Raw genomic sequence first — 24,812 nt, 5'->3', positions numbered from 1 at the left:
GCTGGCAGTAAGCCACCTAATAAGCTCCCCATAAAGGGAACCCACGTAACTATCTCTTCTGGGATGTCAACTACAGCATCCCATTCAAATAAATCTCCTCCACCATCACCTCATATACTGGAGGATATGGTTGAAGAACCACCCGACCCTAGGGCATCGGAGTTCTTTAAAATAAAAAATTCAAAAAAGAAAAACCGAATCACGTACAACTAATTTTTATATAGTTTCCGAAATTTATTTTTTTATTTGTTTTTTACACTTATGAACATTATTCAGTGGAATGTTAGAGGTATTCGGTCCCGCATTGAAGATATTAGAGTACTGGCACACACACATGATCCACTAATCATGTGTTTCCAGGAAACTCACCTTCTACAACATGACCGAATTACACTTAGAGGATACTTCTGCGAGAGATACGACTGCCTAGTAGACAGTAGGGAGAGTGGTGGAGTAGCGATTTTCATGAAGAATGGGGTGTCAGCTACAAGAATTCAACTAACCACTGTCATTCCTGCTATTGCAGTAAAGGTCACTATTCCCTTCAAATTGCATATCTGCAATCTGTATCTCTCACCGAACACTGTGTTCAGTGCTTTAGATGTCTCAAATCTCCTTACACAAATACCATCTCCATCGTTAATAGTAGGAGACTTCAATGCCCATCATATTTCCTGGGGCTCAACCTTCTGCTCCACTCGAGGAAATATGATAAACAGATTGAGACAAGATTTTGACCTTTGCCTACTGAATAATGGATCACACACATTTATGTCCTTATCAACTGGTGCTGTATCTAACCTTGATCTTTCCATATGCTCACCGAATGAACCCCCTCATTTTAATTGGTCGATTTGTGATGACTATCACGGCAGTGATCATAGACCAATTATTATTAGTTTCGGTGTAGACTGCGAGATTAAAAGAATGCCACGGAGATGGATTGTTGAAAAGGCAGATTGGAACGGATACTGTAAAGCATTCCAATCTCAGTATGACGATGGAGCGATCATCCTCGACCAATATTCTTCTTTTACGTCCATGATACTTAAGAATGCCAACAGATATATCCCACAAACATCGGGTAATCCTAGACGTCCTTTCGTTCCATGGTGGAACGATGAATGCAAAAATGCTATTAGGAATCGACGGCAGGCACTACGTAAATTTAATCGTAGGCCCACAACAGAACATCTAAATTTATACCGCAGGGCTAGAGCGGTGTGCCGTCGAGTATTCTTGGACGCTAAGAGGAATTCATGGACGAAATACGTGAGCACTATCTCACGCACTACTTCCACGTCTACTGTATGGAAGAAAATTCGTGCAATCTTCGGATCACCGAAACAATCTATTCTTGGTCTTATTGATGAAGGAGAACTCCTTTCATCATCCTCGGAAGTGGCAAATAGTCTAGCAAAATCTTTCCGCTCGGTGTCTCTCACCTCATCATATAATAACGATTTTCAACGGTACAAGATACAAATGGAGGTGTTGTCGTTAAACATTGGTGATTCGGTTGGTGAATTAAACACTCCATTCGTATTTAAAGAATTGTTACATGCGCTTAAAAATTCACGGGACACTTCCCCTGGACCGGACAACATTCGCCTTTCCATGCTTTCACACCTTCCTAATTCGGCACTACAACAACTTTTGAATATTTTCAACGGTTTATTCTCCGAACAAGTCTTCCCACCCAGCTGGTCAGAAGCATTTATTATACCAGTACTAAAACCTGGTAAAGACCAGACGAACCCCTCAAGCTATCGCCCTATTTCATTAACAAGCATGTTGTGTAAAATAATGGAGAGAATGGTAAACCGCAGACTTACATGGTACTTGGAGAAACATGGCTTTCTATCTCCAGAACAGTGTGGTTTTCGACAAGGACGATCTTCCATTGACCATTTAGTGTCACTAGAAACAGCCATACAAAACGCTTTCCTCAATCGGCAACACCTCGTCGCTATCTTCTTTGATATAAAAAAGGCGTATGACACAGCCTGGCGACGTGGTATTCTTAACACTCTCCAAAAACGGGGAATCGAGGGCAATATGCTTGCTTTTATCCGGGGATTCTTAAATCACCGAACGGCTCGTGTTCGTGTGGATGATTCGCTCTCAGATAGTGTCATCTTAGAGAATGGAGTGCCCCAAGGTAGTGTATTAAGTGCCACCTTATTTTCTGTAGCCATAAATGATATTACCAAATGTGTTCAGGCTCCTGTCTCATGCTCTCTATTTGCTGACGACTTTGCTATCTACATTGCAAGCCGTTCGGCACCTACAGCAGAGAGACTACTGCAGAACACTATATATCACCTTGAAGCTTGGTCCAGGATTACTGGTTTCACATTTTCATCCGAAAAAACAAAATGTGTAGTTTTTTCTCGGCTACGAAACCCTTCTATTCCGCAAATTTTTCTGAACGGTGAGACTATCACTATCTCTAATTACGTTAAGTTTTTAGGTTTAATTTTTGATAGCCGTCTTACTTGGGTCAAACATTTAAAAGAATTGAAAACAAAATGTTCCAAAATTCTAGATATGATGCGAGTCCTTACTAACACCAACTGGGGAGCCGATAGATCATGTATGATACGTTTTTACTATTCCTTTGTTCGCTCCCGTTTAGATTACGGTTGTGTGGCCTACTCATCAGCTCGTCAAACCGTGCTTAAAATGCTGGATAGTGTACATCATGCTTTACTTCGGCTTGCCACAGGCGCGTTTAGATCTAGTCCTGTCGCAAGCTTACTGGTAGACTGTGGTGAACCATCACTTTGGGATAGACGAGACCACCTTTTATTATCGTATTTTGCTCGTCTCAGAGGACAACCGAATCACCCGGCTCTTGAGTCGGTCTTTGGAAATCCTAATCTAAGAAAGTATGAGGACCATCCACGTCGTACTGCACCGGTAGGTATCCGTACCTGGCGTCTGCTGCAGCATATAAATGTTAACAAACCGTCATTCTTTCCTATATATCCTTGCTCATATCCTCCGTGGAGAATAAGCCTTATAAATTTTAATTTTGACCTGACCACATACAATAAACAATCAACACCATCTATTGTCTTTCAGCAAATGTTTCAGTGTGTTCTCTCCAAGATGAAACCAGACGCGGTTGTATACACTGATGGATCGAAACAAAATGATACAGTTGGATGTGCATTTGTTGTTAATGAGAGAACTTATATGTTTGGTCTACCCGGTATTACGAGTGTGTTTACCGCTGAACTATACGCTATAAATAAGGCTCTAAACATCATTAACCCTAAATATAGAAAAATTCTTATTTGCAGTGACTCGTGTAGTGCTCTCCAAGCCTTAAAAAACTTTTATTCCAAACATCCTATCGTCATTGAAATTTACAACGCAATCGCTGAGTTGAATAATCGCAACACAGAATTAAGTTTTTGCTGGGTCCCTAGCCACGTAGGGATTCCAGGTAATGAACATGCAGATTCCGCTGCCAAAGAAGCATGTAACCAGCCTCCTTTCACCACCCGAGTTGCTACTTCTGATTTCATTAACTATGTAAAACAATTATTAAGAACAAGGTGGCAAGGTGATTGGACAGCTACCGTTGATAATAAACTCCGTCACATTAAAGATTCTGTGTTACCATGGAACTCCTCATACAGAAAACCCCGGCGTGAGGAAGTAGTTCTCTGTCGATTGCGGATAGGACACACGAGAGTCACACACGAGTACCTCTTTACAAGAGGACAACCACCTCTATGCGCAAGATGCAACTGCCGCGTGACTGTGCGCCACATACTCGTGGACTGCATATGTTATGCGGCATTGCGTCGTAAATTTAAAATTCCTAGTAACATCCGTGGTATCTTGCGTGACGATAAGGAGGTTTTAAACCGCATGTTTATATTTTTACGTAGTATAGGGTTAATGCAAAAAATTTAATAAGTATGTATTCTTTCGTAATTGTATGTATTGTCCTATGTATTGTTTTTGTTATCCGAGTAGGGAGCCTTTTACACTCCCTATCGGATTTTTTTTGTTTGTTTTTTAAATTCATCTGTGATATTAGTTATAAGATTTTTGTGATATTAGTTTTAAGTTTTATCTCCCTTTTTAGTTTTATTTTATTTTTAATGTGATAGTTTTTAACATAGTTTTAAGTTTTATTTATTTTTAATGTGGTAGTTTTTAACAGAGTTTTAAGTTACATATTAGTGTTTTTGTTATCCGAGAATGGGCCTTTTACACCCATTCCGGATTTTGTTTCTGTGATAGTAGTTTTAAGTTTTAATTTTATCTAAAAACCTTAAATTATTTTTATTTATTTATCTATTTATTTATTTTCCGGGCGATGATAACGTTCAACCGTTTTTCGCCCTTAAAAAAAAAAAAAAAAAAAAAAAAAAAAAAGTACACAGCAACTTTCTGAACGCTCTGTATTATCAATTTCAGAACCTCTATCTCAAGTTTAATGCTTTCATATTCAGCTAGAGCAAAAAAGTTACTTATTTCTGTGTTATAATCTAATAAATTTATAATTCGGCCAACTGTACACTGCAATAATACAATAATTTTTCACAGATAGTTTGTTAGACCACCAATAATATTCTTTTGTATGTACAATATTCTTCTTTATCAGATTTATATTCAAACCTCTTCTTTTATGAAATATAATACATGGAATAATTGTCTTATAGACATATTAGTATGATACTTTTATTTGTAAAAATAAAGTGGTGAAGTGGCTCCTGGTGTATGATAAAAAGTATTAGATTAGTTTTTTGATAAATTTTTATGTTAATTCAGGTGGATGAATCACCAGATCAGTGGCATTGAAATGCAAAAGGCAATGGGAAACCATTGCATCAAAGATCCTTAAGGGTATCCTTAGTTGATTATTAAATGGGATAGACCTTTTTGTAAAAGATTTCGGAGGTATGGCTTCCCCTTACTGTGATCTCCGGGAGGGGAATACAACAAGGTTTCATGCTTATGAAGAAGTAAGAATAAGGTTTGGATACGGAAAGGGTAATTGTGCAGGGAGGGCTGGAAAAATGAAAAAGAAAACAGGAAATATGATAAGAATAGGAATGTGGAATGTACCGACACTAATGCAAAAGGGTAGCTTGAAAACGCAAAACAGGAAACGTTTGAAATAAATCAGATGTACTTAATGAGTAAAGTGAGATTGGGAAGAAATGGAGAAATGTCAAGTGGGGACTTTCACTTGTACTACTCAGGTGGTGAAAGAATTGGTAGGAATGGAGTTGGTGTATTAAAAAATAAACTAGTAGTAAAAGTAATTAAGGTGGAATATGTTGATGATCGCCCGATGATGATGAGGGTAGAAGTAGAGATAAAGATCTTGTAATAATTCAAGATACTTTAATATACTGAAGAAGAAATTTAAAGACGTAGTGAAATTTAAGTACTTGGGCAGCCTCATAACAGTATCACAGAAATCAGAAGGAGGGTAGCAGTGGGTAAGGAGACACTTAATAGAAAACGGAGTTTGCTATGTGGGAAATTAAATTTAGATTTGAAAAAGAAATTGGTAAGTTGATTTATTTGGAGTGTTATGTTTTATGGTGCAGAAACATAGACTTAAGAAAGGAAGACAAATGGCGAATTGAGGCATTTCAGATGTGGGTGTGGTGTAAAATTGTAAACATCTGTTGGCAGGATAGAGTAACAAATGAAGAGGTGTTGAGAAGAGCAGAAGAGGAAAGGAATATATTAAAGGAATACCATTTTAAGCAGGAAAAGGAACTGGCTAGGACACTGTGTGAGAATAAAGTGCTTACTAATAGATGCAGTTGAAGGATTGGTAAATGGAAAGAAAGGAAGGGGAAGAAGAAGATTTCCATTGATTGATGGGGTTGTGGAAAGAGAAAAATATACGGAAACAAAAAACTTTCACAGGACAGGAACAAGTGGAGAGCAGCCATGGGAAGACCTACCCCATTGGCAGAATACAGTGAATGAATGAAATATGTTAATTGTACATGTTATATTCTATTAATTTCACTTCTTATTCACTTACATTCATTGATTATATATACTTTTCTTCTTATTCACTGAAAAGAATTAGTTGACAAAATAATTTTGAGAATTTCATACATCCTTGATGTATTTCAATAGAATGTCCCTGTTTTTTAGTCCTGAATATTTTCTTTTATTACCTAATAGCTTATTTTCTTCCTACTGTACTGTATTAGCATCCTTGTGCTTCTTTCTCCTCTTTTCCTTTCAGTTTTCCCTCTATGATGAAAGTTTCTACCTAGCTTAAGTCCCAACAAAGATGTGCTGCTCTTCCTTTTCTTCTTCATCAAACTTCTGTCTCCTATTCTTGTCATTAATTTATCATTTTTTCTGTTTTTTTTTATTCTTCTCCACAACCATATTTCAAAACTATCTTATAGTTTATTTCCCATTTTGAATAGTTGATACAAATTCATATGATAATACTCTCCCACAAACTATTTAATTAGTCCACCACGATCCTTCTTGCCATCAACTATCCTTTTACCTTTTACCTTTACCCATATCTTTTCACTTACCCAAAGGAAAGTGTAAAAATCCTCATACATATCCATAGATTTTGTTTTACCTGTCTTGCACAGCTTGCATTCCAACTGATCAAACTTTCCAAATGTATAAATGACTTGATATAGATTTTTTTTAATATTGCTGCTAGTACATAAAATACAGTCTTTCCTTTTAGCAGTATATTAAAATAAAACCAATATATTGCAACTTACAAACTCAGTTCTACTAGATATGGATACTGTGAATAAATCAAATGTATTTCTTGTGTCATAAGTCAGCGATTCCCAAACTATACGCCTTGGCGTGGCGAAAAAAAATTGAGCTATGGGCTCCTCATTGAGTGCCGTGAATATTGTAAAAGCTTCATAATTAATTAAACTAAGAAATTTATAATTATTAATTTAATGTTAATAAAGTAAAAAATTAATGGAAATACACAAGTTTTATTTATTTTTATCTCTTACTTATGAGGAGTAAGTAATGTCTTTTACTTAGGGTAGGGCACCATTGAAAAACTTTAATTGAAAAAGGATGCTGCAACTCGGAAAAGTTTGGGAACCACTGCCATAAGTTAGTTGTTCTTTATTTATTAACATAATCTTCATACTGAAAAAAAAGAATTTTAATTATTAATTAATTTATATTAAGATATATTTTATGAATAGATAATACTCATATTTTTAAATAAAATAATGGTGATTAAGAAATTAGAAATAAATTTACCTAATTTTAATATAAATTAATTTGTGCAATATAACCTATGTCAATTAGTGAAATATACATATATATTTATTGGATACTACTGTTTTATTTTTTTACTTTAATTAATCCATTTTTGTGATTTAAATATGAATTAATTTAAGTAATTAATTCATTGGTCATATGTACGATTTGAATCTAATCATAATTTTTATGGTATTAAATTAAGTAAATAATGTAATTTTATGTTAAAAATTTTAATTTATATTTTTTAAATTGTTTACTTTGTATTATTTCCTACAATAACATTATGTATATTTAATAACATTTAATTCTTACTTCGATAAAAGGCGAAAGATTGTGAACTTGAGTAAGTATTATTTGGAGAGATACCTGTAGTAAAGAAAAAAGCATTCTTCTAGTTATAGTTGATGACAAACTTTCATTTATATCAGTTATATCACTAATATGCTTATAGATAAATTTGCTAATGGGCAAGATAATAAGTATAATGTACTATGTGAATCACATTTGAACTCATTTTATTATTTAACAGGGCGATCAGAATGAACCCTATTCATTCTGGATGTCAAATAGGATGTTAAAATATCCGATTTGTCCAAATAAACAATCGAAGAATTTCCTTTTCAGCAATCTGTCATTTTTCTTAATTATTCCATCCTCTTTCACCGTATGTTCTCTTTCTCGGTCCAAAGTTTTCTATTATTATCAGTTTTACACCACAAAACCTCTTGCTTTGTTGTTTTCTATTATCAGTTTTACGCCAAAAAGCGTAACTCTTTCAGGATAGCTGCTAGTGTAGTTCTAGAACCAATTTTAAATTGAACGCTTTTGAAGTTCATCGCATAATTTATTTAATACAGGCAATTCATTATCTGCATGAAACTCATTAACTGTTCAGTTTATATAGAACACGTGTTAAATGTTTGTCATCTTCTAATTTTGCTAACTTTATAAGTTCTTTCTTCATAAAATTGTGTATATTATAAACTATTTCACGTGTTTGATCACTTGTTTTATTCTCATTATCAATAACATGTACAATGAATATCTTAAATTTGTTCAGGTCTTCCACATACTCTCCACCAAAAATACTCCTACTAACTGCAGACATATGCTCTACTATACACCCACCTGCAACACACTATCTGCCCACCCAATCCAAAAAAACAGGAAATAAAATTAGTCCTCATAAATATGTAGTATGTAAATGTTATAAAATGATTTAAACTAAATATAACTCAAATGAAATACTTTGATAAACTTTATTGGTATAACGTGCTCATTTCATATGATTCACTCGATGGAGGAAGTGTAATAATAACACTGCCCAACAAGAATATTTTTTTTTTTGTTTTCTTCACTTCCTGACGGTTGGGTCTGAAGAGAATCATGTGGTGGCTTCATGAGATCATTCTTTTGGCTTTCTCTTGTAAATGAGTTCTGTAGCATTCCTACACACAGACCAGTAGTAATCCGCAAGCATTACTTCATTCTAATGGCCCTGATATCTTTGTTCCATTACAGAAATATCCTGATGGAATCTTTCTCCATGCTCATCATTAACAACTCCACAACTAGGAGGGAAAAAGTCCAGGGTGAGTGGAGAAAATGAATTTTAAGGGACATGTTGCATCTGAGTTGATGGTATTTTTGTAGAAGTACTGTCACCAACTGACTGTAGTTTTCATCTGTTTTGTTTCTAAAAATCCATGAATGACTCCCTTTAAGACTTCCTCTTCTTTCCCCTCCAAATTTCAGTCAGATGCAAGATTCTTTAAAAGTTGTCGAATTTGTGGCCCAACAAAAATACCTTCCTTAATTTTTTCATCACTTAATGTAGGAAGTCTGTCTCTTAAGTACTTAAAGACCTATCCTTCTTGGTTCGTACTTTTTACAAAATGTTTCATCAAACCCAGCTTTAAAAGAAGGGGTGGAAGAAGAACATCTTTTGAGTCCATGAAGGGCTCAGCAATGACATTTTTCTCGCTAGAGTTAAGATTTCTTGCAGGCCAGTCTGCTTCAATAAAATGTGATTTCCTAACCCTATTGTCCCACATACATAAAAAGCAGCAGTATTTAGTGTACCCCAGTCTCATTCCTAAGAATACAGCGATGACTTTTAGAGTGCCACAGATTTTCCACTTGTGATCAACATATTTTATTGAGTCTCAGAGGATTGACATGTTTGCATATTCTCCTTCATATGAACTGCATGACCAACATGAATAGAAGGAATATAAGACGATTGCCATTGTGAAGTAATACAGCTTTCAAACTAAGCTTGGAAGAGTCTTTGAATAGCCTCCAATCAGTTGGGTCATGATTCAAATTCAAACATTTGATCAAGCCATTAACATCACAGCAAACAAGATTGTTTTTCTTTTCAAAAAAAGAAAGCAGATCCCTATGTCGATGTCTGTATTGTGAGACCCTCGCATCATGTTGGAGAAGATTCCATTGCTGTAGTCTTGACTCTAGAGATCTGTCTTCTTGAAATCAAGGTCTGTAATGAGATCATTCAATTCCGCTTGATTCAGTCTGTGCGATTTATCATCTTTTTCGTCAAAATCAGAGTCACGGGATGTGGAAGGCTTGTTGGATTCTTCTTCTTCCACACGTCTTTCTACTTCAAGCTCATAATTTTGGGGTGGAATGGGAACTGATAAACTATCTGAATGTGTAAGAGGTGGTAGATTAGGATATTGAACTGTTCTTCTTTTCTTCATTGACAATCCTGCCTTTATAGTTGGAGTCAAGCAGAAATAGCAGTTATCTGTATGGTTTGTAGGCTCCCACCAAACCATAGGCACAGCAAAAGCCATACATTGTTTTTTTATTAATTTTTTAGCCACTCTCTTAGTATAACTGAACAAGAGTTGGAACATATATGTGGAGCCCATGACTTATTCTAGTCCCCTACCTTCATACCAGAATAATGCAGTCTTCACAAGAGGTGTCAGATTGGATTTCTGTGATGAAAATGTTATTTCACCACAAATGTAACAAAAATTATTCAATGAATTTACACTTTTTCATTTAATAAATTTTTCACTTCAAAAGCACTCAAAAACCAGAAATTCTGTACTAATTACAACACAAACAGTATGAAACTCACTATTACAGCGACAATGTTTAAAACCTACAAACAATTGGAGAACGTTGTGTTTCGTCATTTAACAGGTGTGACAACTCCAAAAAAAAAAATTATCCCCAAACTAAAAATGCAGATAAAAAATGATTCATTGCATCTTCAAACCAAGAGCTAATTGGTCATTTTTATGGTAATTTTTGAATCCAGCAGATAGAAATACATAAGAATAAGCTATTTTTGAGCTGAAGCATTTTCATTGTTGGGCAGTGTAATCAATGTTGTCTGTATTATTTTATTGCGGTTCCAATCCGGCTACAGCATTACTTGGAGACTCATTACTTTAATCAATGGTGTGTGATGTGCACATTGCAGCCAATTAGAATGATCATTATTCCAACCAATACTGTATGCTAATCCAACCAATCATAAGTCTGTCGTCATTGCAGCCCAGCAGCAGTTAAATAAATAGCATGTCCATTTGGCTAGGCTAGAATGGTGTTTGTGGAGAAATTCCTGGAAAAAGAATTAAAAATGAAGTTTTGACTTTTAATGACTGTAAAACCAAAACCGATATTTTAATATACTCTAGGTTTAGACCTGAATTGACCCACAATCCACAAATCAAGAATGTGATCAGCACCAATCTAGGATATCTGTTCGCCTTGGAAACCAATATTTAACTTACTAAACATCTTTTTCATGTCAGCCAGTATTCAAGATGTCTCTTAATGCTGCCCAGTGATATCATTGTATATCTCATAGCTCAAATATTTGTCCTTTCTGACCAGAATAAACAAAATTTAGATGTGTCTTCTCAATAATGATGATTTTATATCCTCTGGTGCTTGAACTAATATTCCCTTAATAGTATGTACTGTGTGCTGCCATCTCTTAAGTGGTTCACAAACACAAATCTGTTTGAAAGTAACATACTGTAATCTCCTATATAAATAATACATACTTATGTAGCAGCTAAGATTTAGAGAAGATACACTAGGTATTTAATTTTTTAAATAAATCTTAAATGAAGAATATATTGAGGGTGCTTGGGCTGGGGAAATAAATATAACTTATTTTATAAAACAGTAACTCAGTGTTTTATATACTGTACAATTGTATACTGAATTGGATGCCAAAACTGATATTTTAATACACTTTATGTTTAGTTCCAACAGTCACTGTTGTCAACTCGCGCACCAAAAATACTTTCAGTATCAATATAGAACGTCTGCTCACCTCAGACACCATTATTCAATTTACTTATCTTTTTCATGTCCACCAATATTAATATGTCTCTATATAAAATATCAGTATATTCATTTTGGTTTGCAAAAATTTGTTTTAATGAAGTGATATGATTTTTTGTTTGTATTTCACCAAAACTATTTACTGATATTTATCAGACTCTAGAGTAAAAATTTATTATTGTGTGAATTTAATTTGAATGAATTTGTAAGTATTAATTTTTTATGTTAGGGTTAAATATTGTTAAACTGTTATGTTTTTTTTTCAGTGAAAAGATGTTATATGTAAGGGTTATATCATATACTATATTCTTCTCAAAATCCTGTTAAAAATGTTTATATTAATCTATTTCTGGATGATAATTACAAATTTGTTTTTTTTTTATTATTGTTACATTTGGGTTACTTATTAAATTTATTTTGCTCTTATTTTTCTTTTTTAAACCATTTTCTAAGAATACAGAATAAGAAAGGAATTTTGCACCTTTTGATTATGCAGTTATTTTTGGTTACCTGGATTGGGGTATTTTGTTGTTTGAATTATAATTTTGCAGGTTGCTTTTCCAAAAAGATCAATCTCAAAAAAAAAATTATGCTGATATGCAAAAAAATTTTTATCTACATGTCCAGTTTATTTATAAATTCTTTGTAAGATGTATATTAGGTATCTTTAGATATTTAACATTCACCTTTGATAACAGTTTGCATGAAACAATCTTCTGTTCATCCAAAAAAGTATGAAATACTTCCTCATGATGTAGTAGTTACTACAGTGAGAGTCATATTGCCAAAAATCATACATTTCATAAATGTTAAAATCATCTAGTGTGCAGTGGTTACCTTGCAACTTTTAGAATAAACTGAAGATTAATGTATTATAAAAACCAAAGCTTTTACGTAAATTACATCACATATGTTTATACTATGCACATCTTTATACTATGCGAGATAGAGCAAAACTTGTTGATCCAGATCAATTTATTCATTTGACTAATTGTTAACTTTATATACCCTAGTTAATTTAAAAAATATAGTAGCAGGGACTTAAGTCAATACAATGAATAGACTTCAGAAGTAATTATTAAATAGATACAATCAAATTAAGATATATTTGATAGTAGTAGTAGTAGTAGTAGGTGCTATCATAAATATCCTTGTTGTCAACTGATAAGTTGTTTCAAGACAGATCTTTTACTCTTAGACAGGTTTTTTCTCTTTATAAATAAAATCAGTTTAGCTTGTCTGCTAAGCTTATACCAATCTGGCTAGCTAATAAGCATCATAATTTGGGCATTTAATGGTCAGTCAGCTTTAGCTATTCTATAATGATCCTGCAGGCACATCCACTCACTCTTAAAAGCAACATGTTACATAAAATACTGAAAAAAAAAAACTGCTATTTTTGTTAGAAACAAAAGATATGTATCACAAATATACAAAACTCCAGCATTCCAGCAGTAAACAAGGTATCCATATCACCAAACACCAACAAAATACGTCTGCTTTCCTGGCTACCAGAAGTTTCCAACATGGCATCACTGATAGAAGTGGGAGAGCTGACTCACCTCCTGTGGTACTTTCTCAAGCAACAAGAAAAGAAGGATAAAGAAAGATGATCCAAAGAGGATTGGTCATCACTCTGTCTCTGGAGGTTACCGTTTTGTTTTAAAATTTATAAGATCATATAATAAACACACACTGATAAACTCACCACTTCAGAAATTTAGAAGATACACTGCAATAATTGAAATATTTTCATGCATATAGAAAGTGAGTTGTTTTTCCTTGTTCATGTACCAACAATTGGCTGCCTCTTGTGCATTACAGAAACTGTTTTTTCAATAAATTTGAGATTTGTCATCAGAGTTACAATTATAATAACCAGCTATTCTATGCATTGTACAGATTCCTTAATACTTAATGAGTTTATAAGTAAAGTTAATAATTTAAAATTATGTTTCTTTGGTAAATTTTCATGACACTTATCTTGTACTATTAGAGAATTTATATTTATTATATCTTCTTAACCTCCTTATTGCAGACTCAAATGGCTTTTGTCAAAGATACACTACCTACACTTACATCTTAAAATCATTGCATCTGTTCATCACTTTATGTTACCTATTATTTGTCCTAAAATTATCGCTATCAATTTTTTTTTTAATTTATGTTTTTTAGGCAAGTAACTGGAGGCAGGTGCAGCCAGTTGCATCACACAACACACCCCCCCCCCCACACACACACACACACACACACACAGTATCAGTGACAGTGACTGTGTTGCTTAAGCTGCCACACTGTACAGTCGCACCCCTTAAAAGACTGAAATTCAAAAAACCAAAAATAGTTTTTAGATATTTATCTGAAGAGCATTTGAAAGCCCCAATCTAATGAATATCTCGTTTAGTATGATTGAAAATGGGGAAAATTTGGAATCATTGTTCAAATTTTTTTTAATTTTTCTTCACCTCTTTCAAGGTTGAATTTCAAAAAATCTAGAAGTTGGTTTTTAGATATTTACATGAAAATTACACACACCAGAAATCAAGTTGATATTTTCACTTGAAGATATCACACATAATTTCATTTTGAAGATATAATGAAGATTGCACACACCAAAAATCACATTGATAACTTCATATGTTACCAAGAAATTAAAACACTCGTAAACTTCATTCTTACTTCATTTTAACCCTGTAAACTTGTAATTTCAAAAAGTTCTTTAATAGTGTGTACTTACACTGTAAAAAGAACATGCATACAAATTTTCATCAATTTAACTTCAGTAGTTTTTACTGAGCATAGAAGAATCAGTCAAATCATTCAGGACAAGCTGCTTTACAGGAACAGGTAAACAACAATATATAAAAAATGACAACAATGTAACTGGAAATGTAACTGCTTTGATAATTTCTTAACATATGTTATTTTCAAAGGTAGGTAACTTTTTATATTAATGAGTGCATGAATTTGTATAACTGCTGCGCTGGGATTCAGAGAAAATAAATTTTTTTCTTTTCAAGTTATTTAATTATATATGGTCAGGTAATGTACAATTAGGATAGAGCGAGCACTATAACAATTTAGACTGGAGCTTGAATGTACTTTTATTAATTGTGAATTGGTAGAGGGGCCTATTTTCTGGCCATGTCTGGGTCCTGTACTACAGAATTTTTGTAGGATTAAGATAAACAGTATCTAAATACATATTATTTATTTATGTGAAAGTTGTACAAAAAAAAGTTTACTAATTTATTGAATAAAAGATAACTAAATCATCAATATTACAATTTGTTTTTGAAAACCCCCTATATATTATCTAATTTCTACCAACATAGGAAATTAAGTGATGATGCTGACATAAGAAAACTGCTTTTACTATTTATAACATTATTACTTTTCTTTTAAAATATATAAATTCATTAAAAAAAATTTCAAAATTGCATTCGACCATGGTCATATGTAAAACGTTTAGTAATGATCTCTCATAACTGACCAAGAAGTATTGAACTATGATAGTGATTGCAATAAAAAGAAAAAAAAGAAAACACCAAAAAATTAACTTTATTTAAATATTTATTATACTTACACGTTATGCAATGTAAATCGGATCTTAGAAAAAAATCAGTTATGCAAGTTGGACAAACTTACATTATCAAATGTAGGTTCAGTGTAAATATTTTTAAGACTTTCAGAGTAGTTCTAAAAGAAAATTATATAGCTATGAAATAAATGTAATGAACAATACCTAAAATAAAAAGTAATAAAAATTAATTTTTTTTCTTGAATATATCGATTTTTTTTAGGAGAAAATTATGTTTAATTCTTTTTCTTCTCCTCCTGTTTAATTCTTAATTCCTCAAGTATTTCAGGTAAATGACTAATTAATTCTTCTGTACTAAGTTTAAATTCACTATCAATCCAAAGTAATTTTAAATGATCAATGACCAAGCCCATCCTTCTACCACCTGCAAAATAAAAACAAAATTTAATTGAAAAGAAACAATTTTTTGAATATGGATAAATTCTGTTAAAATTAAAAAAAAGATGCCAATAAATCTTTAACCACTAATATTTCAAAATATAATAAAATAATTATTACAAATTTTATACTGTCTTAAAACAAGGTCAAGGGCAATACAGTCCAACAGTTGGTTTCCTACGAGCTGTTACTGAAGCATTGCTGTTAAATGAACCCAAAAGATATAGTAAACTGGCAATTTAAATATCAATTTCTTTTAAAAGTAACTTTATCTTTAATTTAATTTAAACTTAAAAATATGACACAAAAACTACTGCTGTAACAACAGAGTTTTCTGCTATTGGCCGCCTAAATTTATGTTTAAAAAAATGACAGAGTTTTCTAAAAATATGACAAGATTTGTGCTTTTTTAAAGTAGCCAAAAGAGAACCACACAATGTGCTATTTTTCCAGTTATTGATTCACTTTAGATATCTTGTCACCAAATTCCTTAATTCAGACTGAAAAGAGTCGGCAACCCAAAAGTAACCAGTGTCTTGAACAATTAATTACTAATGTCTAACATCATACTTATTTTCAAACAAAAAGGTGCAAATCTTTTCTTTAGATCTACCAACAAGTGAGAGAATTATCTACATCTGTTTGTGCTTTTCGTTGGTGTACAGAAGGTAGTAAAAGAATTCTTGGCTAGATGAATAATCTGGGTTGTTGTGTAAGATTGAACCGATCATATAAAATCATAACCTTAATGAACAGCAATCCACATCTTTTATTTTGATTGCCAAAAATGACTGAACTGAAGTTGAATGTTTCTGCTAGTCACTATGTTATAAATTACTTAACATGAAACTTTCATAAATATTATAAGATTATTCAGAAAATATGAATATTTTTAAAATTTTAGTTTTCCAATTTTTTAGAACACCTATCACTTCTAACCCCCCCCCCCCCATCAATATATGTTTCATCACTGACCTTTCTATTAATCAACTTTCAACTTTAATAAAAAAATATGCAGGATTACTTATCACTGGCTAAAATATCTTGAAAAAAAAATACATTGAGAAAACTATGAATTTCCATACATCTTATATCAAAGGTCCTGTTTGAATAATAAAATATATCAGCACTACAATCTAATATAATGAATATACAAGTGAAATTAAAACAACTTTTAAAAATGTCTTACCAGGAACTCCTTTTTCAAAAAGCAGATTGCCTGATACAGGAAACTTAGGAACAATCCACGACTGAATTTCATGTATAAAATTAACTTCACTTTTATATTTTAGAAGCTGTATAACCCATTCTCTAGCATCTTGTGTTTTAGCTTTTGTGTAAAGTATCATCTTTTGATATTCTCTGCAAAAAAAAAATTTTAGATGCAGTGCAGAATCCAAATTTTAAATGAAGGATTTACAAATTTAATCAAAAAAACAGATTAAATTTAGTAATTCATATTTTCAGACAGAGCTTGTAATAACAGCAAAACTCATAAACTGTGAGAGTAACAAAATTAAAATGTAGTTAACGTAAATATTAGTTAACTGTCAAATTACATCAGTTAATATAATAAGATTTAACTAAAAGTTAAGCACTACTTGTCAAGCCTTCATATTTTAAATATCAGTCTATACTGAAAATTTTTATAACCCTCAATGTCATTTAAGCATGTACCTACTACACATCATTTTCATAATACAGCTTATCATGAGAACTTAGTTGTAATTAATAAAAGCAAACTTTTTTCATTATTCCTTATTTGACTACATAATGTATTAACTCTAAATTTGGCATTAATTTCAAAATGGGTACCAAATTTGAGAATGTTAATATAAGTTCCTTTAACAAGTTTCAATTTAAAATAACACTGTTCAGTAGTTAACTAATAGCAATACTATTTAACTTGAATTCATGTTTTAAAGATTAAGGGGACTGAAATCTTGCACAGGATTTTACAATCAGAACATTTCCTTTTTTCTATTTATTTAAATGCAAATTCAACATTTACAGCAATTCAATTTTGCCAAAAACAGAAAGCTTGCATTTAAATTACAAACCATTCAATGGAAAAACTAAGTTTAAACCATATTAAATGAAGTTGGAGTAATAGAAAATTATCCATAAATATTACTGTCTCTTGTTTGAATATTTTACTGGTGCAATTTCAATGTTTCCATAACTAATTTAATAAAACATATAAGAAATTGGTGTTAATAAATTTTTTAACATTGTTTTTTTAATTAAAGTATTTTTAAACAATTTTCTGACTGCTAATTCAACAGTGGTTGTCCTGAAAGTAATTGCTATTTTCATCCTCAATAACGCTATGAATCTTTTTTGTTCTGAGTTGTGCGTTTTACCAACCTTGTGTGGTATATTAGTTACATAATTTTAATTACAGATGCAAAGAAAGAAGTGAAGGAAAGAAGAATATCACAAGCCTGCAATGGTTGTGTTTTTTAGTTTTTGAAAATTGATTCTTATGCATTGTTTAGTGCTGAATCCAAAAATAGCCTTCATTTTTCCCATCATGTCAGGATTTTTTGCAAATTTCAAAATTTGTAAAAAGTTGAAAAATTGTAAAAATGTGATATAATAAAAACTTTTTCTTTTTTACAATTAACTAATATAATATATTCACTTTTTTGGCTTATATTATGCATTCTTATAGCTAAACAGTTGAATGGTCTGAAGAGGGGGGCGGGGGATCATTGACTCCTTAATTTCTAATGAAAATAAGCCACAAAATAAGCCTAATTTCTGTTACAGTACATTATTTATATTAATTTATTTTTATTATTTAATTAATTTTTGGAAACCACCACCCCTCTCTTCGCACACCCTTTTATGCCATGTGTCGATGTGTTGAATTTCATCCCAGTTTCTTTGGATGGCTTATACTCTACTTTGCGCTTTTCCTTCTATGTTCTCTATAAGGTTCATCTCGGTGTAACTTCCAGCAATGGTATGCCATCATCATAGTAGTCCATTTTCCTTTATACCTCCTTTCCATTTCTTTCATGTTCTGATGAAATCTCTCAACCATCTCTTCATTAAAGGCATCCAGATTTTCAGAAAAATAGTCCACATGTGATTTAGGAAGTGAATATTCAAGCTCATGGAACAGCCTAAATTTTTGTACTTCCACAGAATGTTTTCAACGATTGATTTGAAGTTCTGGTCCTTTTGCCCAGAAACTTGGTTACTACATCTTTAAAGAGTCCCCAGGCTTCTTTTTCTTCAACTTCCATTTGTTTCTCAAAATTACCACCTTTGAAAAGTTATCTAATGTCAGGACTAGAAAAGACACCCTCTTTTAGTTTGGCTGTTCATAAGACTGGAAATTTGCTACAGATATATTTAAAACATTTACCTTCGTTCAGGCTTTGACAAATTGCTTCATCAATTCTAACCTGATTGTGAAGCCTAACTTTATTTGGATTGTGAGAGCTTTTCAAAACAAATTTTTGGTTCCAGGTTCTAATGAATCTCTTTTTGGCCAATCCAATAATTTTCTCTGTCTCTGCTATCCCATTCACACAAAAAACAAGGAAACAATGTGTATCCTCCTTGATGTTCTAGGAGCATTGATATTATTTTGAGATCGCTTCATGTAATCCACTTATGATTGTTGTATTTAATTTTATTGAGAACGAATTCCAAATTATTGTAACCTTCTTTTAAATGGACAAAATGTACGACAGGTATTGACAGATACATATTCCCATTGTGAAGAAAAACAACTTTGAGGCTTCTTTTAGATAAATCTATGAACAATTTCCAATCAGTACTTTTGTATAGAATGTTAAATTGAGTCAAAAGTCAACATACATCAGTCCAGAAGACTAATTCTCCTTCTTCGAAAAATATGGAAGAAAATCCTTTTCTGTACCTCAACCAGGAAAATGAGATGCCAACTTCTAGCACGTTCATCTCTTTAAGCCTCAAACCAAGCAATTCTGAATTTTCTTTGGTCAGATGTAAGTCTCGATCCAAATTGTTTAGTTCAGACAGTGAATAAAGCTCTGGTGCACAGCTATCTCTGGGTTCGTACTCCTTGATGTTATCTTCATTTAAATCACTAGTGGGACTGTTTATTTCAGGTAAATTTCTGGTGGAATTGGCACTGACACATCTGAACCATGAGGAACCGGGCATAAAGCAGATGGCATATTTGGATAGAAAATTCTTTTTTTATTTTTCAAATTGAAACCATGAACACCAGTCAAACAAAAGTAACAATCATTGGTGTGATTTTGTGACTCTCGCCGCAACTCCAGATCTGAACATTTCTTGTTCACCTTTTGACCACCGTGTAAGTCCTTCAACACATGTATAGCAAACATAGTGGGGTGCCCAAGTTTTGGCTTGGTCTCCTATTTTCATAACGAAATACGTGAGGTACACTAGTCGAATGATATTTGTTATATTTCGTTTTTGCCTTTCCACCATTAACTTACCACAAATGTAATGAAAAGAATCTGCAGAATTTTTGCAGCTTCTTGAAGTCATTTTGAAAATGGAAAGTTTGCTTTATGGCCTGAAAATATATTTTCCACTGACAAAAATGCGTTTGATGAAAGCTCGATTTACACACACTAATGATTGAAACAGCACTGATAGTAGCTGAAAAGTCCATGAGTGGCGTGGATAGTCGCCAATAAAAATTTTACATCTTGTTAAGACTTGTCACAACCTGTCGGCCAAGCTCTCCCATTGTCTTGTCATCTTCAATTCAAAACCCATCCTCACGATGAAAACTCGATTTACACACACTGATGGTTGAAGCAGCACTGATAGTAGTTGAAAAGTGCAGGAGTGACATGGATAGTCGCCAATAAACATTTTACATCTTGTTAAGACGTGTCATAACTGTCGGCCAAGCTCTCCCACTGTCTTATCATCTTCAACCCAAAACCCGCCCTCACCATCCTATTCAGACCGATCAACTGTTTAGCTATAAGAACACATAGTACACATCAAAAAAATGAATGTATTATAAAAAAATGTTCTATGTTTATTTTATAGTGTCATATTTTCATAATTTTTCAACTTTTTACAAATTTTAAAATTGTGACTTGTGAAAAATCCTGACCTGATGGAAAAAAAAAGAAGGTTATTTTCAGATTCAGTGCTAAAAATACATAGGAATCAATTATCAAAAATTAAAAAAAATATTACACAACCCAAATTTTGCAGGCATTTAATATACATTAAAAGAGGTAGTCATTTGAACCACATGTTGGAAAAGAGTAAAAAACTCTGCAGTGCTTTACAGTAAAACAATTTTATAGAAACGTACTAGGTCAGTGTTCTACATACAGTACAAATACACACAACACTTATATGAAGCAACTGTATTTTTTTGTAATGGATGCCTGTGATTCCTCCCAATTCTTTTCTTCACAACCATCTAGCTATTAACTGAAATTATGCGTGGGAATAGTAATTTTCATGAACAGATTTCATGCAAAAAAAACCTATTTCTAGTGACAGCCAAAATAAATACTTTTTAAGATAGCTCCAAATTAAAACTGACTATCAGCTAAATTTACATAAATATTCAATAAAGATTAGTTCTTAAATACATTTTTAGATTATTTTTTCACATTATTGGGGGAAAAAAAAATGAAAAACAGGATATTTTTTAAAAACGATTTTCTGTAATTCCTACAGATTTTCTTCAAATAAATTACATCTTACAATAAAACAACATGAAGATAACAACAGGTTATACGTTCCTAAACCTGTTAAGTGGTTTGCAAGATATTTCTTCAAAGAAAAGGTTTCTCTTTTCTAATGAATACCTTATTTTATTTATTAAGACCCCTTATTTTCCATCAAATTATGGTTTAAGAATTCTGATTTTGTGGCTGCAATAAATTTCAAATTAAAATAAAGATTGTAATCAATCTCTTTCAGTTCATATTAAACATAGGTCAGAAAATGGTACGCTGACGAGTTTCAGGTAACAAAACATTTAGTCCTGCTTTCTACTCCCTCTGTATACTTAAACTGTATTAAAATTCTTGGATTACAAATCGAGGGGTAAATTGTATCTTAAGATGGTAAAACAGGATGCAGATCGCAAAAGAAGGCAGAAGTTAAATCAAGATAAAGATTATCCTTCATGATCTAAGAAATTTAATAAAAGAGGTCCTGACGTCTATTTCACTTAGATTTTAAGAAAAACAGGGTAAAAACAAAAAAAAATTTGTTGGAAAATACTATACTATACTATACTATATACTATATACTATACTATACTATTTTAGGCTTGGAATAAAGCAACTTTGTTAATTTACCAATAAAAATTTCTAGTTATCTCTGCAGAGAATTTAGTTACGAGAAAATTAATATAATGTCTATTAAAATGAAATGCAAATTTGAGAAATTCAACTTCAATTAAAAACAAAGCACATAAACTGGATTAGTAAGTGAAACAATTTTAAACAGAACAGTTCGCATCAATGTTTGAACAGCATAATGTAAATGAAAACAAATAGGAAACTTATCAGTAACAAAAAAAATTAATAAAAAATAAATTAAAAAAAATAAAAATCACATAATTTTTGGTTTTTTCTTAAAAATTATTGAATATCACAATGGTTACTTGATAAAGCTGGAAACATTTCTTCAAAGCAGTTGTTCAATGTGGCTGTCATACTGTTCAATGCATAGTTCAGCTTGGCAAATCCATGCTAGCTGAGCACATCTAATAGCATCATTATTATTCCTAACAGTATCTGTAGGTTCTACTATATGTTGTCTCGATTCTTCTTGTGTGCCAATACAAGCAGAATAAACTTAACGACTTCATCCAATCCCAAACGAAAAAGTTGTACGGCATGAGATTGGTAGATCAATTTGGCCATTTTACTGGTCAGTTTCGACCAATCCATTGCTTACTTAATATGTTATTTAAATGATTTATCACTTCATGAGTGAGCAGGTGTGTCATCATTGAAAAACCACATCTGCACTCTTATTTGCAAGTGAAATATCTTCCAAGAGTTCCATCAAATTTGTTTTCCAAAAAATGCAATCTCTGGTGCAAATAAAGCTCTGGTTTATTTGCTGCCAACACTGGGGTGTTGGCACCCCATTGAGTGTTGGCAGTAAGAAAAAAGGGCCTATGAGATTATCACCAAGAAGACCATAAGTTAAACGAAAAAATGGATTGGAAATGACTTGTTGCATTCTCAAAGGGATTTTCTCTGCCCAAGTGTGTGTGTGTTTCAATAATTAGTACTCTTTATTAGTTTCAATAAAGTACTCTTCAATCTGAATAATTCTCCTGGTATTCACACACAGCAGCCATTTTTATTCACTTTACCATAAATTAATAATATGTCCATCAACCATCCAAATGAAAACAAATTTGTGGTTCTCCATTGTGAATGACTGACCGAACAACAAACACCGATCAAAGGAATATTCAAATGCTGGACACTAAACTTAATTGTTGATCAGCTGTTATTGCCAACCTATGAACAAATAAAACATTTTTAATATGTTGTAGAAGGATATCTTTCAAATTTAATTTTATAGTTTTTAGTATTTGTATGCAAATTTTTCTGCTTAAAATTGTATCATTTTTCTGATCCAGTTTGTGTGTTTTGTTTTTAATTTAAGTTGAACTTCTCAAATTTGTGTGTAATTTAAATATATGTTATTTATATCAATTTTCTCAGAATTAAATTATCTGCAAGGTTAACTACAAATTTTTGTTTGTTTATTGGTAGATTAACCAAATTATTTATTCCAAACCCACAAAAATGTATTTTCCAACAAATTATTTTGTGTTTACCCTTTTTTTCTTAAAACCTAAATGAGATAGAGGTGTGGAACCATTTTTATTAAATTTCTTAGATCAAAAGCATAAGAAAGTACTAAATTTATCCCTCAATTTGTGTTCCAAGAATTTTAGTACAGTTTAATTTCATAGAGGGAGCAGAAAGGAGGGCTAAATGTTTCGTGAACCTAAACTCACTAATAAACCATTTCTTATGTTTATATGAACTTTATTTCTTATTTTTGGCTATAGAATTATCACCTGAGAGATTGTTGTTCAATTTCGAATTGTCTGTATACAAGTGTGCAAGTAGTGTTAAGTCGTGCAAAACATTTGTTTTAATTCAAATTTAGTAATAAACATTATAGCTACAAAACTAATGATTTAAAAAAAATCTATAAATCTTAATAATAATCTAAGCAAAAAAAATTTACAATGAAAAATGTATTTAATTAAAAAAAAGAAAAACCTAATACATAAAAATATGGAAAGGGTACTTTCAAATGGGAGATGATCTTTGTTTCAACTTCAAAGACTTGTGCATTCAACTTGATGAGAAATTTCATTATAGCTTTTATTTATTTGGTTCTGCATAAATACAAAATTACAAAACTACCATGAGATTGGAATGATGTAATTTTAAACCTTTTTACATTTTTTTTACCGCTTTAAGAAAATAAAATTTGTGATACAGAATTCAATGAACCAACAGAAAGTAATATAACTAAAATATAAAAAAAAACCTCTTGGACAATCCTGTGCAAAAATACAGACTTTTTATTCCTGACACCCTTACTATTTTTGCAGTAAGAAACACATTGATTTTCAGAGTATAATGCATTAAATAAATTTGATTGACGAGTAGACTCTACACACAAGCATAAAGTTTAAACTCACTCACCTTTGTGACTCACTGCATAAGTGTGTATGAAAAATATAATACAAATTCAAAATAGCCTAAAATTGAGGTTATGTTGTTTGTTCTTGACCTTAAATTGACCATAACTGAAGAACAATGTAATCAACCTAAACAAATTCTCACATGCACAACTTCAGATACACTACTATGTGACGTTCTGTACAGTCACATAACTTTGGCTAGCTAGTCCACATGGATTTCTATTTTATTTTTATTACTGATTTTAATTTTAACTTTTTAATTTAATTTTATTAAATGACTTCATATATTTTTTATATTTATGCAATTTTAAATTTTAATTTTAATTTAAAAATTTTTAGTTTTAATTTCAGTTTTGATTTTAATTTGATAAAAGATCTTTTAACAATTTTAAATTTTAAATCTTATGTATAATATAGGAATTTTAATTTAAATTTTTGTATGTAATTTAGTAAGAATGATTTGAATAATTATACAGAGGAACTGATGGTGCGAGGAACTCACAAAAGTGCTCTTGCTTGAATTATGGAATAAGGCAG

At 31.9% G+C, this 24,812-nt stretch overlaps 1 protein-coding gene across 4 annotated transcripts in view; it reads right to left on the bottom strand.

Annotated features, from left to right (window-relative positions):
* Positions 1–7,001: 7,001 nt before the first annotated feature.
* Positions 7,002–24,812, bottom strand: part of LOC142325483 (CCA tRNA nucleotidyltransferase 1, mitochondrial) — a 58,032-nt gene continuing 40,221 nt past the window's right edge. For 3 of the 4 annotated variants that reach the window (XM_075367304.1, XM_075367305.1, XM_075367302.1), the window contains 2 exons: positions 16,767–16,939; positions 15,140–15,563 (listed from right to left, as the gene is read on the bottom strand). In XM_075367304.1, the coding sequence (XP_075223419.1) occupies positions 15,415–15,563; positions 16,767–16,939 (322 nt within the window). In that variant the 3' untranslated portion in view covers positions 15,140–15,414. Of the gene's footprint in view, positions 7,144–15,139; positions 15,564–16,766; positions 16,940–24,812 lie in introns of those variants that run through there. The other variant, XR_012756547.1, reaches the window with a different exon arrangement.

Source organism: Lycorma delicatula, chromosome 5 (assembly GCF_047948215.1).
Source record: "Lycorma delicatula isolate Av1 chromosome 5, ASM4794821v1, whole genome shotgun sequence".
Lineage (NCBI taxonomy): Eukaryota > Metazoa > Arthropoda > Insecta > Hemiptera > Fulgoridae > Lycorma > Lycorma delicatula.
The sequence above is the reverse complement of the archived record's forward strand: the minus strand, read 5'-3'. Positions and strand labels throughout refer to the sequence as shown.